Genomic DNA, 16,439 nt, shown 5'->3' with positions numbered 1-16,439 from the left:
AGCTGGAGTGCAGATGTGCTTGGGGCACAGCACTCCATGGGACAGGAGGGTTTCTTTTCCCAGTTTCAATCCTACTACAGGCTGTGTCCATGCACACCATCTTAAGTTATTTTTGCACTTTAATTATAAAATAAGCAAACAGGAAAATGTTGATTTGTTAAGGCTGGCACTCCTTATGGTTAAGAGTTTTGACCACTATCTTGATTAGAGTAACAAAGCTTCAAAAACACTTTCCAGACATTTTCAAGCCAATATATTTTTCTTTGCCTGATATCAAGCTGGGATCTAGTATTTTACCTTTCTTTGACAACAAAAAAAAATCTTAAAATTGAAAACCTTCCAATGGCATATGAAAACTCACTCTCCTCAGACGTTCTCTGTCACTTGGAAGCTCTGATTTTCCTTTTCTGGCCCTTTTGGGCCTCTCTAGAACCTTCATATTCTGCACAAGAGAGATGGATAAGAACTGCTCATTTCCAGGACAGCCTCTTCCCCACACCCACATGTCACAGGGTTATGGCATCAGAGGATGTTGCTTCAAAGGACACTTCCTAACAATGTGTGCCTTTGCAGAGGGTCTAGATATCCTTCCTTAATCTGCCAAGCTAGAACTAGTTTCTAAAACCATTGCTTGGCTTCCCAGTTCTCACCCCACAGAATCATATCTGTGGATCCCAGGTAAACAAACAAGCTGATTCTCTGCTTAGTTAGGTGCTGAATGTCTCTGCAAGGGAGAATTTTCCTGCTTTTCACAAACCAGGATCTCGCTGTGGGCACTTAGGGAAAAAACAGGCTGCCCAGTCTTGACAAGGCTAGTGACAAATGTTTCCTGACAAACAAGAGGGCTGAAACATAGAAGTGAGGGGTTATGAATGAAATCTTTATAGCCTCTGTAGTGACTCAGGAGAAATACCAAACCTCAGAGTGGCTCATTGCACATCTGAAGCCCTCAAAAGCTGTGTGCTGTGGGAGGCAGAACATCAGCAAAGCTGCTGGGGAGGTTAGAGCTTGTAATCCATCCTGAAGGAATGGTTGGATGCACCCTGGAGAGCATGGATGGGCACAGATCCCAGAGCAGTGACCTGCTCAGCTGTCACCCTGCTTGAGTACCTACCAGCTCCACAGGTTAAAATGCTCTTTTCATTTGTAAACTTAATAAGGAAGGGGAGAAATTTCTTCTTTCTAGGGCAAGTGGTAATTGTTAAATAAAAATATCATTGTATGGGCATAAAAGAATTTAATATTGTTACTATTTGCACTTGTAATATGAATTGCATACCCATATAAAGAGATGCATAGCATACCAACTTTTCTGTACCCAAAAGACGTGTTTGATTAGTTGTAATATTCTGACTTTCAGCTCCCAGTATCACTTTTTTAGCCTTTCAAAACCATATATTTTTTAACTGTGTGTTTAACACAACAAGGTCCTTATTTACTAGGAAATTCATATCCAAGGATTTGAACCTTCATATGCCAATTTTTTCATCATTCTTCTTTTTCATTGATTTGTTTTGTTGTCTGGTTATTTTCAGAGATGTGATCTCACTGCCTTACAGCAAAGAGGACAGCTCCAATGAGGACAGAAAAAGGCCATCTTTCCTCTGTTTTTGCACTGCTAGTTAGAAAATATTCTGTTTTAAAGACAGAAGCAGAGTCTTTCCTCAGTGCCCATTTTTTCATACTGCGAATACTCAACTGCCATTTATTATTCAACAATATCAATAAAAAATGTGGAAATTCAAAATATGTCAGACTGATAATTTTACATTAATAAGGAATTAAAGGAGATTTCTCTGCATTTTTCCAAGCTTGTCATTCAATTGTGCTACAGTAGATGGCATCATTTAACAGGAAGACAGCAAAAATTTGAAGACATATGGGTATATCGACTTTCATATTTGCTTCTAACTTTCTGGACATTGTTAAATGAATTAAGAAATAAGCTAGGAGAGCAGCAATGAAAACTGCTGTGGCCTTTGGCAGAAAGAAAGTACTAAATAGATTTCCAAAGGAAACTTACATCTGGGAAGACTTTAGGGTGTTAAAGACACCCCCTCTGTGCTCAGATGTAGATCTGTGTGTCAGCATGTTATGACATAATGCATTTTGCATTGCTCATAAAGATTAACTATTAGCTCCAAAATCCTTTGGAAAGCTGATTTGTGCTAAAGCACTGGCAGGTAACATATAGGAATAATGAGGTTATAAAAAAGCTGACTTGTCTGCTTCTAGACTTGTGGAATAACAGCCACATACTTGCCTTAGCCAGCTTTTCTTATTGATTCCTAAACATACCTATTAGCCTGAGATTTAAGAAATATTAGAACCAAACAGTGTTTGTCTATAACAATGCACAGTCTTATTTTTCCTCCCAAAGCTCTATATGATGGCTATACAGCACTTCACTTCTGTGAAGTGGCCCTTACTGTAATGCTTTGTTGGAAGCCCTGTCAATCTCTAGTGCACTGTTAAAAAAGTTTAATACTCAAAAGCCTGAATTAATCTGAAATTATACTGTTTACAGAGCACTCATATTGTTATAGGTTTTGCTGTGTGTAGCGCTTCCCTTGGCCAGCCTAAATAGTGAATTAAAAAAAGGCAAGACAATAATTGTTTTATGCTGGTTTTGAATTATTTCCCATTCTAGGAAGACTGGAAGCTGTCCATAAGCAGACCACTAGTGAAAGCTGAAAGGAAAATCACAATTTAGTTCCAAAGGAGCTGGAAGTGGGGCACATAGAAGAGCCCAAATGGGTGCAAGGGAAAACAGAGGTGGCCAGTGTCATATGGCCTGAAAGATGACAGATATCATATGAGACATAATCCCAATCCCAGTGAAGTGAAGAGGATCTGTTATCACATGAGAATCTGACCTGCTCTGTAGTTGGTTTTGGCTTTACATTTATGCAAACACCATGATTGTGACTTAACCACAATTACATGGCAAAAGGAAAAAATTTCCTAATAGTATCCTCAAAAACCACAGGCTTTTCCACTTCGGACAAAGCCAATGTCCAGCTATTGCATTAATAGCAGACTCACATATCGCATTTACAGAGATGTGACTAAAGGGTTAGAAATGAAAAAACATCTTGAACTTGTCTGGTTCTGCTTCAGAGAGGGCAATAGTCCACACAGGGGTGACTCACGATCCTCCAGCAGCTGCCTGATGATGGCCTGGGAAGCAAAACGGAGGAGCTTTGGTCTGTGAGAATCTGATCACAAACACAATGAGTCAAACAAACAACTTCTGTTGTATCTAAAGTGGATCTGGTAAGGGCTAAAGCACTGAGATGAAGAAGACCTTGCCTCTGACAGAATCCAAAACCTGATGAAGTTAAGAATTTGTTTTACTTTTTTAAATGTACAAAATCTGTGCATCCTCACCCTGACCTGGTTTTGGTCATTTGCTTTACAGGATGAGCACTTCAAAAATTGTTTTACATTTCTTCTGTAGTAAATACATCTGTTGATTGCATATCCCAGCGCTGTCAGATACATTGTTTAAGCAAAGGATGAAGTAGAAGGGAGCTGTGCTATTTTCAATAGGAACACTATCATTCTCCCTTACCAGAGTAGGTGGAGGAATCCACCCCAGCATGTGCAGCAATGCTGCTTTCCATTTCCTGAGCAGAAAAGAATGCCACAGCGTCTACCTCGAGGCAAATGGTTTGGCCTCCCTGTCTGGTATTATGATGATGTTTATAAGAAACCCAAACACACTCGTTCCATCCCATCATTAGTAATGGAAACAAGTGGACTCTCATAATGAATGAATTGGCTGGAGGAGCAGGGATGGCCTGGTTTGTTGGCATGTTGGGTCAGTGCTGAGTACACAGAAGGGCTCAAATCCTGTCTGGGTCACAGGAGTCAGGAAGAGGTGGGGAAAAAGGAAAAGGAATGGCTGAACACGTTGGGTTTTTTTCCAACTGCAAGACCTGCAAACATTCTCTCAGCTGGAATTGTCTTAAACAGCTAATTAATTGAATCAATTTCACACAGTGCACGAGGACAGAAGGGCCAGTTTAGGTATCTATACCTATTAGGATATTTTCAGATTTAATAGTACTGCTGTAATATTTCATAAGGCTTGTTCACATGTGATTGGAGGTAATGAGACCTCCATTTATTAAACACTTAAATGAAGACTCTGAAAAACCAGAGTGGGTCAACTTAAAAATCCTTTTGTGCTCTGTGAACTGTAGAAGGAAGAACTGCTATCAGGTGGAATGGAAAAGGAGCATGAATGAATAGTTCACAGATTTCCCAAGTTTCACACCAGAAAGGACAGCTACAGCCTGTGCTTTCAGAATGAAACCAAAGCTTTCTTACTTCTAGGGATGCTTGTTTGCCAAGAAAGTTGGAGTTTGAACAGTGCTGTGCCAGTCCCAGTTTTTCCCTTTTCTCAGATGTAGAGTAAGAAAAAGAAAGCTGCTTAAAAAGATTCTGGTTAAGCATAATACTGTACTTCTCTGTCAGAGGTGTTGCAGGATGGAGTCACGTGCTGCTTCATTGGCAATATACAGAAGAATCTGGATCCTCAGGTAAAGGATCTTTGTGTCACATAGCCAAACTGTCCTTGCTCCAAGACCCACCCAGTCTGTATGCCAGATTATAAAATAAATAAGAAAAAAGCCTGCCTGCACTGGTACAAACAAGTGCTTGCATTTTAAACAACTCATTTCTTGTTCCCTTCATTCATCTTTATATGCTACAAATGCCACAACCTTTCTGCAGCCTTTAAAAAATTTTAGAAATATCAGGATTAGAACATATCCTAAGCATATTTGTTACCAAGTAAAACACAAAAGGCCTCTATTTCCCCTGCACATTCTTGGATATTTTTCTAATCTTTCAAAGTGTGATTTAAAACCTCTAATTTTTCTGCTTTATCTTCAGAGGCCTGTTCTTCTCAAAAGGTGATGTGGTCTAAAGCAGCTGACTCTGTCACTCTGTGACTTAACACATGCTGACACCCTGGAATGGTGTTCTTCATACAACTTCCAAAGCTCACCCTGCCACAGCAGTACAAGGAAATAGTGACCAGAGATATCTCATCAGAGATGTTGTTACACAACAGCCTCACTGCTTCAGCTGGTGTCTGGCATGAGAAACTGTGGCAAAAGAACTCGCTTATTTCCAAACTGCTAATAAAGCAAACAAAGTGCAAGGAGATTTCTTTGCTGTTTTAGCTGGGGAGGGCTGGTTTTTGGCAGAACTGTCATTTCAAGCTGAGTCATACAAGAGGCAGGATAGAGAAGACTGCTCTGTATCTATCACCTTGCTTCTTTCTTGGAGTTGTCCAGAGAAATATTGATTGTCTGTTCCTGAACTCATAAAAGTCATTTTGAGGAAAAACTTCTGCTGGATTCAAGAGATAGTTATACCCCTTTTGTTTTTAGCTATTCCAATATCATGGGCCAAATTGCTTTTTGCATGGGAGGAAGATATTGCTGAATGACCATCTGTATGGAGATGTTACTCTGGGATTTCCTCTCCAGTGTCCCCCTCTCAGCAGGCTGATTCTGTGACTCAATTATATTTATGCTTCTGTCTTTTTAGTAGAGATCAACTTCTTTTTGCCATAAAATGCAGAATTCAGATAATTCCTCCCTGGTTAAGAGTAATCACTGTCTGATCAGAACCTCCCTTTATTTTACTGGACTTCTAGTCAGACCTAAAAAATATTAGCTTCTAATAATTCTGGTGGTATTTGAAGCTCTTCAGTGCCTGACAGATCAAATCTTTTACTGAGGGTAACATTAGCATTAGAGCAGGATACAAAGTAAGAAGATGTTTCATCATAATCCAGTGCACACAATGCCATTTGGAGGGACCATTGCATCATACTTCAGCTAGTCTTCACTATTGGTAAAATGCCTAGGAGATTTTTCCATCCCCTCTGTTCTTACATTACAATGTTTTTTGGCACATCACCTTTTGTGCCATGTGGTGTCATGCTAAAAATAAGCAACAGGTTGCAGGAACTTCATTTGTGGCTATTTAGTTGTAGTGCTGGCATATATTCTAATACTACTCTGCAGTAATATGATTTTAATATGCTTCTTATCTTTAGAGTGTGTGATACCAAATTCTTGCATAAAGACTTGTGTCTTAAACTAAGTGAAAATGGATATAAATTCAAGTTCTAATATGATTTAATTCATTTATCAGTTTCTTTAAGCATGCATCCTGCTCATTCCTTGGGCAGTCAATGAAGACTTCTAGAGTCAGAATCCAAGTGTAAAGTTTGGAACACTTGACCACTTCCAATTGTATTCCATAAGAAGCTGGCCTAACATATTTCTAAAGAATAGAAATAGTTCAAGCTTAACATTACTAGGATCAATTAAGGGGGAAAAATACTAAAATACCACACGAGATTTTGGCAAATGTTAAAAAAATAAAATAAAAAAAATATCACCCCCAAGGTGTAGCTCAAAGACATACTTCTGCATTCCTGATTTTTGCTATAACCAAGAAGAGTTTATAACACTTGAGGGTTATAGTTTGAGACATTTTTTGCAGTAGCTCTGTCCTGGGAAGAATAAATAAAAAGCTGGAAAAGTCACTGTGCAGAGATTTCCCAGACTTTACAACCATTCTGACAGATCCAAAACATCGTGAAAGAGAGGTTCAGCTTTTGATCTGATAAGATAATGGGAACAAATGGAAATTGATAATTGTTAAAGCTTGGTCCACATAGAACCTAATCTAAAACATTGAGCTATAACTACTTAATTAATGATGCTTTGAGCTTCTGGCATGATAAAACCTAAACACTGTGTGGGGAAAAATGTATGACTTTTGTTTTGCATTGTCTAAATTTGTAATTAAAACAATTTTTGGCAGGTAATTAAAATTTCAAGTGGGACATGATCCTTTCTTTCCCTTCAGCTCTGTGAGAGGGCTAACAGATTTATGCAATGCTGTTTCTGTGGTTTGCCTTGGAAGAGATCAGCCTGATTCAATGCTTCTCTCCTGAGGCTGAAGCAGATGGGAAATGTTACAATGGCAGTATAATACATGTGGTAATATCATTTATATTTTCAGATACCTTGGACAAAGTCACCCCAATATAACTCCACAGCCATAATGAATTTACATCTGAGATGAGTAAAGCAGCAGGGGGGCAAATTCTACGCTGGCCTATGTCCCTGCACAATTTTATTGGTTTCCCTGTAATTTCAGAAGTTGGAAGTAAATGAAGGATTTGGTTCTTGCATTTCATATTCCAGTGAAGGATTAAAGTGCTCTGGCATACTGTCTAAAGAAAAGAATCATATCTTTGGCTGCCAATAAATTAAGGGTATTTGTAATTCAGAAGGTTGTGGTGGGGTTCTGAATGCATGGAGCATCATTAACCTAGTTTTATCTGCAAAACAGTTTGTATTCATTCATTCCTTATTCCAGTTTGTACTAATTCACCCCACATCCATTTTGGACAGTTTGTTGGATATGGATGGCAGTATTTGAAATTCTTCTTAATCTGCCTCATAGAGGATATTAAATGGCTATTTGTACACTGGATACAACACTCTTATTGTCAAACTCCTAGGGCTACTTAAGTAGATATTGTGAGGGTTTTCTCAGGGTACCAAAGACAAGTTAATTTTAGAGACACTTTTAAATATCAAGTTCTATGTCTGGCCATTTTTCAAGCACAAAGACCTATGGATCTTCCTAACTAATTCCCTTGTGAGGTGAAAATTCACACTTTTGGTGCAATGAAGAGCCTGGAAGCAGAGAGCTGGCTTTATACTAATATCAGAGGTCAGCAGCCTCGCTACTGAAGTGGCTGCCTGAGTCCTGGCACACATTTAGCTCTCCCTGCTCTGTGCAGCAACAACCCCAGCTGGCACAGGGTGAGAATAAACAGCACCACATAGCCCAGGAGGGCTGGAACATCTGCAGCAGACACAACCCCATCCAGCACAGTTTATCTGCTTCAGCCCTTAAAAGGTATGAGTGGAAGAGCTGGAGCCAGAGAACACCTGAAAAATGAAAAGGCCCTGTACAATTCACTTTTTTTTTGTTCTTCACTGAAAGACATTTACAGAAATCTTTCTCTCTTCAGCTGCTCTGAAATAATCAGTTGGACTTGAAAACCTCTCTTCTTTCTCCCCCCCCCACTCCTCCATATTAATGCTATTCTGTTCATACAAAAAAAGAGGGAGCTACAAAGAGGACCACCCTGCCAACAGCTAAGCCACCAACAGCCTTAGAATATTGTGCAAAGAATCTTCAAAATGTCTGAGCAGATTTCAATTACTCTTTTCAAAGATTCTCAATTCCCACTACACAGCCCATTGTTTGCTTTCACTAGGACATTCTTCTCTTAAACAGCTGGCACGAAATGACTACTGCTCTGCAGGGAAACAAGCAAGCACCATACAGTAGATTTAAAGACAAAAAGAGAGAAGATGTAGGTTGTTTTTTTTGTTGTTTTTTTTTAAAAGAGACTCTCATAAACATAAAAGTGTTTTCCAAGAAAATATGAATCTTATTTTTGCTGCTTATAGCTGAAGGAAAGCATGGGGGATGTAGTTTTTTCTCCTTTGATGCTCAGCATGGCTATTACAGTGAACATCAAAGGAACAATGAGCAATGCTTCCCATATTTCCCATTAACTCTGTTCAGAAGAGCAATTATTTCTGTCTCGTCTGTTTGAAAAGAAAGATGCAATTTTTTTTCTTGCTTATTTTCCTGTAAGAAAATGGAAATAAGGAAAAGAGAAGAAGCAGCACAAAGGGAAAGAAGAGAGAGAAAAAGATGATTGCTGCAGACAGTCTTCTAATGCACTGACTGGTCACTGGGTGTGAACTGCAGGGAGCTTCAGTGGGAACTGAATATGTCCAAGAGTTTTCCAAGAACTGCCAGAGCTGAATTGCTGTGAGAAGTATTTTCCAGACACAGATCATCCTTTCATATCTACTGCTGCAAACCATGCCCAGGATGCTCCTGTGATTCTGCTGCACTTTGCAGCACTGGAGCTGGGAATGAAGAGGTGCCTGAAGCTGCCCTAGCAGCCCAAGAAAGGTTTGCACTCAGGAGGAAAGGTTTCACCTGACGAGAGAGCAGAGGTGCCTGTGCCACCTTCCAGGGTGGGATGCACAATGACTTGAAAGAAATCCAGCAGCAGACAGGGATGTGTCTCCAGTGGCTGTGGACTGCTTTGCATTTTGCTGAAGGCCAAACTCTGCTAAAGTCTTAAAACTATAAGTCACACCCCTCATTTCTTGACTGTAATTAGTGTGCTCCTTTAGCTGTGGGAGAAGGCCTAGGCTTTCAAAACAAAAAAACACATTCAGCCTTGAAATATATATATTTTCATTACCCTCACATTCTTTCTGTTCAAAGTCCTGTGCATGCTTTCTCTTCCCTGGCAGACATATCTTCATGGAGAACTTGTGAGAATCAAAGCAAGACAAAAAGGTGCAGATATTGTTAAAGGAGGAACCATTTTCATTCTCATTCTGATAGTTCATGTTTAAATGAAGGGTTTGATGTAAATGGGGGGAAATGGAAGTAGTCTCTGAGCTAATCTGAAAGGAATCTCCTCTGCTAAACTAAACAAAGCCAGAAGTCCCAGAGCTGAAGTTTATTCAAACTAAAGCCAACAAACGGTTGTTGTTGGAGGGGGTTATATCATGTTTTCCATTGTCATGTTGACATGAAACAGGCAGAGGCTTCCACTTTGCAAATTCAGAGACAAGATTGCCCCTGAAGTGAAAATAAATAAAGAGAAGCAGTGGCTGGAAGTAGGTTAAGTTTCCTCAAATCAAAATTCAAAGAACTCTTCCTATGAAAGAGAAGATGAGAAAAAGTAATGACTACTTGAAACTATAAATGAAAAATATAATGTACTATATTGCTGTGTGAAAGATGAGCTACTCTGCAGCCAATGGTGGATCTCATTGCTCCTTGCACACTTCCAGAATTAAGATAAAGTCAGCAGACCTCTGCCTCTCTCTCTTGTACTTACAGAAGAGACTTTCTGATTTCTGTAATTCATAATTTTTTACTGCCTGTGGAGGTTCCTTCTTGATTAACCATAGAAGCAATGCAAGGGTTAATATTTGAACTTTTTTTGTACAGTCTCAAAGTCACGTGAGAAATATTAATAGCATGGTCACCATATATAAATACATAAATCTGATTTACCTGAAACAAAATCTGACAGTGTTGGATGGAGAAAATTCTGGAAATTCTGTGGGAATCCCTTAGAGATTTTTCCAGTGACAAAACACCTCTTGTCAGGGAAGCCAAAGAGAGGACAGAAAGGAAAGCTTCTCAAACCCTGTGCATCAAAAGATTCAATGGAAGAAAGAAAATCCCTAGAGAAGCAGCTGTCCTGCAGCAGTCACCAAGGCTGTGGGAAGCCACCAGCAGCAAGCCACTGCACAGGACCTCTGCCACAGGGAGGCCACTGCTGTGACAAGCATGACTCCAGTGAGCCAGCCCTCCAGGAGTAACCCACAGCATCCCCTGGGCTGCAGACAGGCAGCACACTGAGGGCCAGGGGCTGCAGCATTCTCTGCACCCAACCACGCTGCCCTCAACAGCCTGACCTGAAGATACACAAGTAAAATAACATTTCTTGTACCCCTCCTGGAGCAGGAATCACATCTGTGACCAGTTCCTCTTCTGTACAAGGTGCATAGGCTGGTAAATTATTGCAGCAGGTAAATGATGACACTAAAAGTTTAATTCTCTTTAGGGTTGAAGGTTATTTATCATCTGCCAAAAGCCAAAATCAGAATTTCTCAAAGTGAGAGACAATTGGTGGTAGATACTGAGCTCTAAACCATGTTAAAGTCATGTAATCTAAAATTTTCCAGGCTTCAACATGGAAAATGAGCTAACAGTAATGTTGAATCAGAACAGATTTTATTATACCTTTCTATAGTCTGTTTTATTTTTTGGGTGCTGACAATAATAAATTAAACTATGCTCCATCATATCAAACTGGAATGATGTAGGACTCTAATCCAGTTACTTTAAGACTATAAGAACCCCTATTTGTTAACAACATATTAACATTTGTTAATATGTCTTTGCTATTGCCAACAATTTCCCTTTTCTTAACTGAGATCTTTTGCCCAGTTTCTTAAACAAGCATGACTAAAGGATGGCATAATCTGGAGTATTAATGGTATGACCATTGCACTAATATCTAATTCTGTGAGCTTTGAGAAGTTATTACTCCAAACCAACAAATTAAATCTTGCAACTCTTACCGCAGCTGTGGCTTGTGCTCTTCAGCAGACTAGGAACCTACCACAGAAACATCAAGGGCAATACAATGCTCCAGGTGCCCGCTTGCCTGGGAAAGTGCACTTTGTTATTGTTTACCCTTCATGGTAGGCTGAACCTTCCAACTCTGAAGAGGTTGCTTTTAACCCCAAATGCTAAATGCTGCTCTGCATTATTCCTGTTACCAGCCCTTTGCATGCTGTCCCTATTGGGGGTCAGGTACGTCCCATTTTCTGCAGATTTCTGTTTAAAACAAGGTGTGAACAACTTAGCACATAACTCAGACATAATGACTAATGGAACAGTGTCAATCTGGTTTCTCAGCAGCCTGTGGAACAAAATAGGGATAGTAATTCCCTCCTTTCTTTTTCTTGAGTTGCATTAATTACAACTCTCCCCCACCTGTTACGTAAGGCTGGCATCAGCAGAGTTTGAAAGTGACACCTGGCTGCCTATTTCAAACCTCAACACATTGGCAGAAGCTGGAAGAGGAAATAGGATCCGCTTGTAATCTGCAGCACTAAGAAGAGAGCAAACGTAATGACTCTGACTGAGGCATCAACAGTGAGGTTTGTGCCAACAACAACACCCTTCTACCTCTGCCTCTTTCCCCTGCAATAAGGCAGTGAATGTTTCCAACTCCAAATCTTCTTTCAGAAAAATCAGCCTGTGTAGATTTGGTGATTTGGTCTCTAGTCAAAAACAAATCTGGAAAATAATGAAAATGTTATATAATAGTCTAATTTTCCTAAGGCTAATCTGTTCCAGGGATGTGTGATATAAAATGTGTTTATGAAATTTGTCATATTTCCAAGAACATATATATAATGTTTAGAGTGGGTGGATTCCCCAGGCTTTCATTTAACATGATATTTCCAGACCAGAAAGGAATGCTTCAATTTTCCTAAGTATAACCTTGTCTCCCATGTGCTTGGTAAAAAATAGTTAGGAAAAATGGAAGGAGAGGAGTAGACCCCTGATATTTCATTACTTCACATAGTCCAGGTTACTTACGATAGTTAATTATCTCTTGGCACACAGATGTGCATCATCTGGTTTTACTGTCAGAACTCTGGAGGGGAACTTTTCTGTGTTACCAAAACCTTTAAGCAGAGATAGTTCTGACTGTTGTTAGCATTAGCCTTAAACTGGAAATTTATCAACAAAGAGCACATGTGTGCAGTGTTCCATACAGCTAACTGCTAAACATGACAGTCTGGCAGTCTCACAAATAAACCATATCTGTGCAGTGTCCATCCACTTCACATGCTATCTAATCCTTCCCAGTTAATAAAAAAAGAAAGTAAAATGGCTAAATCAGCTGTTTACAAGTTTTCCTAAAATATCACTATTTTCTCAGGGATCAGAAGTTGGTGCTTAGCAGGAAAAGTCATTTGTATGCTGCCTCTTGAAGCCTACATGTAATGGTTGTAGATAATTTTAAAACTGCAATTTGCAACTGAAAGTAATATGAAAGGTCAATAAGTCTTGTCAGAGAGACTTTAGCATTCAGCCATTACCTCAGAAATGAGTTTCCTGACCAAACGTCCAAGATAATACTTGCATTACAAGGAAAATACTAAATTACCTTAGAGCAAAAAATTATTTGGAATAATAATGAAGGTTTTCTGGCATTGCTGTCACACTGCTTTCAGAGCAGTAGTTTTCCTAACAACTTCACCAAAGTTCCTCAAGGACTAGGGTGTACCAAAATTTACCTACGAGATGTGTCCCACTCTGGCTGACTGAAGTGTCCTTTAAGCATCACAAATACAGCTGAGACAAGCACAAATCGACCTGACTTCCCTTTTGGTGCTGATATGAGGGTGCTGTGGAAACTGCCAAACACCTCCAGTCTGTCTAGCTAACACTTATGCTGTCTTCTGGAAGTAGCTGTCATGATTGCCTCTGCAAACTCAAGATAAAAGGGATGAATGCAGGCTGCAATGCTTAGCAAATGCTTTCACAGGTTGTACTTGCTGGGTGGAGAATGGATTTCTTTCCTAAAGAAGCATTTTAATATCTTACACTTCTGAGTAGTTTAATAGGCAGGATGTAAAGGTGCCTCCGAAGGGGGGAACCGAAGATACATTGCTGGAATCTGAATCATTCGTCATGTCCAAAGTGCTGGCTTTGTGTCCTGTCAACCATCAGGGGGCATCTTATCTTGGACATAGACAGGGCTTGAAAGCCCTGACACACATCAGAAAATCTGGATTGTGTCAAGGTGGTTTCGCCTCCAGGCTGAAAACTCCCTGGTGGGTTACAAGGACATACAGCTTTTGGTCATGGAGCTCAGAACATTCCTTGTTGCACGGTATCCGGATCCCAAACTCTAGAAAGGTTTAGCCTGGGGCTGTAATGAAATCTCCATTCCAAGATATTACAGCAAGACAAAGAAACACATAGCCCAAGGGTACATCTGACTACCCTAAACTCCGTGTATACTGAGCAGTTTCCTTAATATCTTGCCAAGTCTTGTCTCCTGGCAGGCTTTCCCAAGGAAAATTTTATATTGACTTACATTTGATACTAACCATATAAACATTTTTCTTGACAAGAGAGAGCATTTCAGCATGTCTGGAAATTCTCTTTTCAGTTGTGGAAAATTTGGTTTCCCAGTCCATTCCCTGCCCTGCACATGAATTAGTGATATAAATAATCAACTCCTTCTATTACTGTTTTCTGTGAGAAAACCATATTCAAATGTGTGGAAAGAAACATTCCAAAGTGAGGAGAGAATCCAATTTTTTAAGGGATAACTAGTGATTTATCAGTCTCTCTGTGTAACCTTATCCCTGTAAATAGTATGGAAGTTAGCCCAGTAAGGAAATGTTACAACACCATGAAACAGGAATGTGGCAAAGAAATGAGAATACTCACTCACACTTCATTTGTGTATTGTTCTTCTACCCAAAATTTACCATTTATTGAGTCAAATATATGTTGCACCTCAGAAATGTACAAGGATATGACTAGAGTGAGGGAAGGAGACCTGGCACTGAGGAGGGGTTTGTTTATGGAGAGAAATAAAATTGATGTCCCTTCTCTTTATATTGGATGGTCTCTTAGTGCTTATACCTCTGATGGCAGACACAGGTATATAAAAGAACACTTACCGCATGTTAAATTTAAACAATATATATATTTTCTGCTGCTGTAAGCAGAGAAAACTCACAGGTCTCATTTGCTCAAATTTTATAACCACTGTGTTTTATAATATTTACTGAAGATTATTGGAGAGAGAGTTTGTATAGGGCAAAGCAGAAACAGAAAAGGATCAGTTCACAGTAAATTCTGTTTGCTCTCTACAGAAAATCTTTATATGCATTGGTTGGGGTTTTTTTTAATAGACACTTAGGCTTAGGCTGGGTCTGTGCTAGGTGAGGGAGGCTGGTGCTGCAGATCCTGTTGCCTGATTTGCTCATGCACAGACATTTCTGAGCTCCAAGTGCTCCAGTCCCAACAGGCTGCTCCTGGTGGACTCTCACTCACCCCTCAGCAGATGTGTCCAGGTATGGCGAGACAGATGGGTTTACCATGGACTGGCTCAAGGAATCATTTTCATGATGTGTCATACAGAGTAGTGTAGGGTGTGATTTTAAAGGCATTTGGCTTTCCTTTACAGCACTACAGTTTCTTTGGCTGCTGCTTATCGATTTAATTGTAAGGTTATTCCTTGCCTCTCCGTAGGAATAAAGAAATAAATTGCTGATCTTTCACATTTACGGGAGAGAAAAGTGTTTTATCTTAAGGAAGGTCTGGTTTACAATATCTGGCAAGCAGGAACTGAGCACATCCAAAAAAGGTCAGCTGTACTTGTGGAATGACATCTGTTTAACTTAAATACTCATACCACACTTATCTTCACTCTAAGCTGAATTCTTGTATACAAAGTACTTCTCTCCCCTCGAATTCCATGTTCACTTGGTTTTTGGTGTTCTTGCTCTCTGTAAACATGGACCCACACACTTGCATGGACTTTTACATACCATCAACTGCTAATCAGTCTCGTGAGGGGCTGAAACAGCCTGCAGATTCCTGATTCAAACTATCACAGCTAAAGGAATTCATCTACCCTCCTGTTCTATGCCAAAGTAAAAATTCTGTAAGCTGACATATTTTCATATATCACTCTTAAAAACTCCTTCAACAAAGCCGTTCAGAATTTTAAGGCTTTTTTTTCTGCACATAAACTGCTGAAAGAAACCCCTACGCTGCCGGTGTAAGACAAACAAATACAAAGGAGAACTCCAAATAAAATAGCTGGAAGCAAAGACTTATTCCTTGTGACAAAGAGCTTCCAGGCAGCACGGAGCTAACAGTTAAAATGTTATTCCAAGAGTTAAAAGAAATAGCTTAGAACTTCTCCAGTGTCTGTAGCAGGAAAACAAGTAAGAACAAGAACAAATGCAGCCAAGGCAGACAGCACTGTACAGTCCTTCTTAAAGAAAGCAAAGCAAAGAGAAACCTTTGGGATGATACTGCAAATCCCTGCAGCTTTCAGCTTCACCATTAAATATCTAACTGCTGAATTAGTGAAGGAAAAGTGTTCTGGTGAGATTCGTGCATACACTTTTCTTACGAGCTACTAAAATTATTGGTAAAAATAAAAATAAAATAAAAACATGAAATCATAAGAAGCTTGAATTACTCACCGACTTGTTGTGCCAAAATAACTGAGGGTTGAAACACGGCAAGAATGAGCAAAGTTACTTTTTGCACAAAGCTCATCATGTCTAAATATTAGACATGAGACTCTCTGTGCAAAAATAAAAATGGGGGGGGGAAAGAAAAAAATCTATTCAAAATAGCAACATCGGTTGTTCCCTGCCCTTCCAGCACCGGGCCATGTACAGAACTCAGCCACAAGCATTCCCCAGCTTTGGCCTTAAATAGGAAAAAAATTGGCTTACTTTTCTTTTCCACCCCCTTTACTGAAACATGAGAAGAAGACCCATCCCCTAACAGTAAATGAATGATTAATATTTCTCTTGGCTTTACAGAAGACTAAAGTCAACTAAACAAGATACACAGCACATCTGGAACTTTTGTGTGCATATGAAATGCATGCTGACACTGTATATGAACAGTTAGTGTGAACTCCATGTGACATAAATACATGTGGAAAAAAAAAAACCATGCCAAAGCCCCTGGGGTAAAGCATTTTTTCATGTTAA

The 16,439-nt window shown here is 39.6% G+C and overlaps 1 protein-coding gene across 1 annotated transcript in view; it reads right to left on the bottom strand.

Annotated features, from left to right (window-relative positions):
- COL3A1 (collagen type III alpha 1 chain) overlaps positions 1-16,346 on the bottom strand; it is a 50,715-nt gene extending 34,369 nt beyond the window's left edge. Inside the window, exon 1 of the mRNA XM_086898331.1 lies at positions 15,918-16,346. Within this exon, the coding sequence (XP_086754457.1) occupies positions 15,918-15,996 (79 nt within the window). The 5' untranslated portion in view covers positions 15,997-16,346. The remainder of the gene's footprint in view (positions 1-15,917) is intronic.
- Positions 16,347-16,439: the final 93 nt, after the last annotated feature.

The sequence above is a fragment of the Cyanistes caeruleus genome, chromosome 7, assembly GCF_971803275.1.
Source record: "Cyanistes caeruleus chromosome 7, bCyaCae1.hap1.1, whole genome shotgun sequence".
NCBI classification, from domain to species: domain Eukaryota; kingdom Metazoa; phylum Chordata; class Aves; order Passeriformes; family Paridae; genus Cyanistes; species Cyanistes caeruleus.
This window is presented reverse-complemented; position numbering and strand designations above follow the sequence as displayed.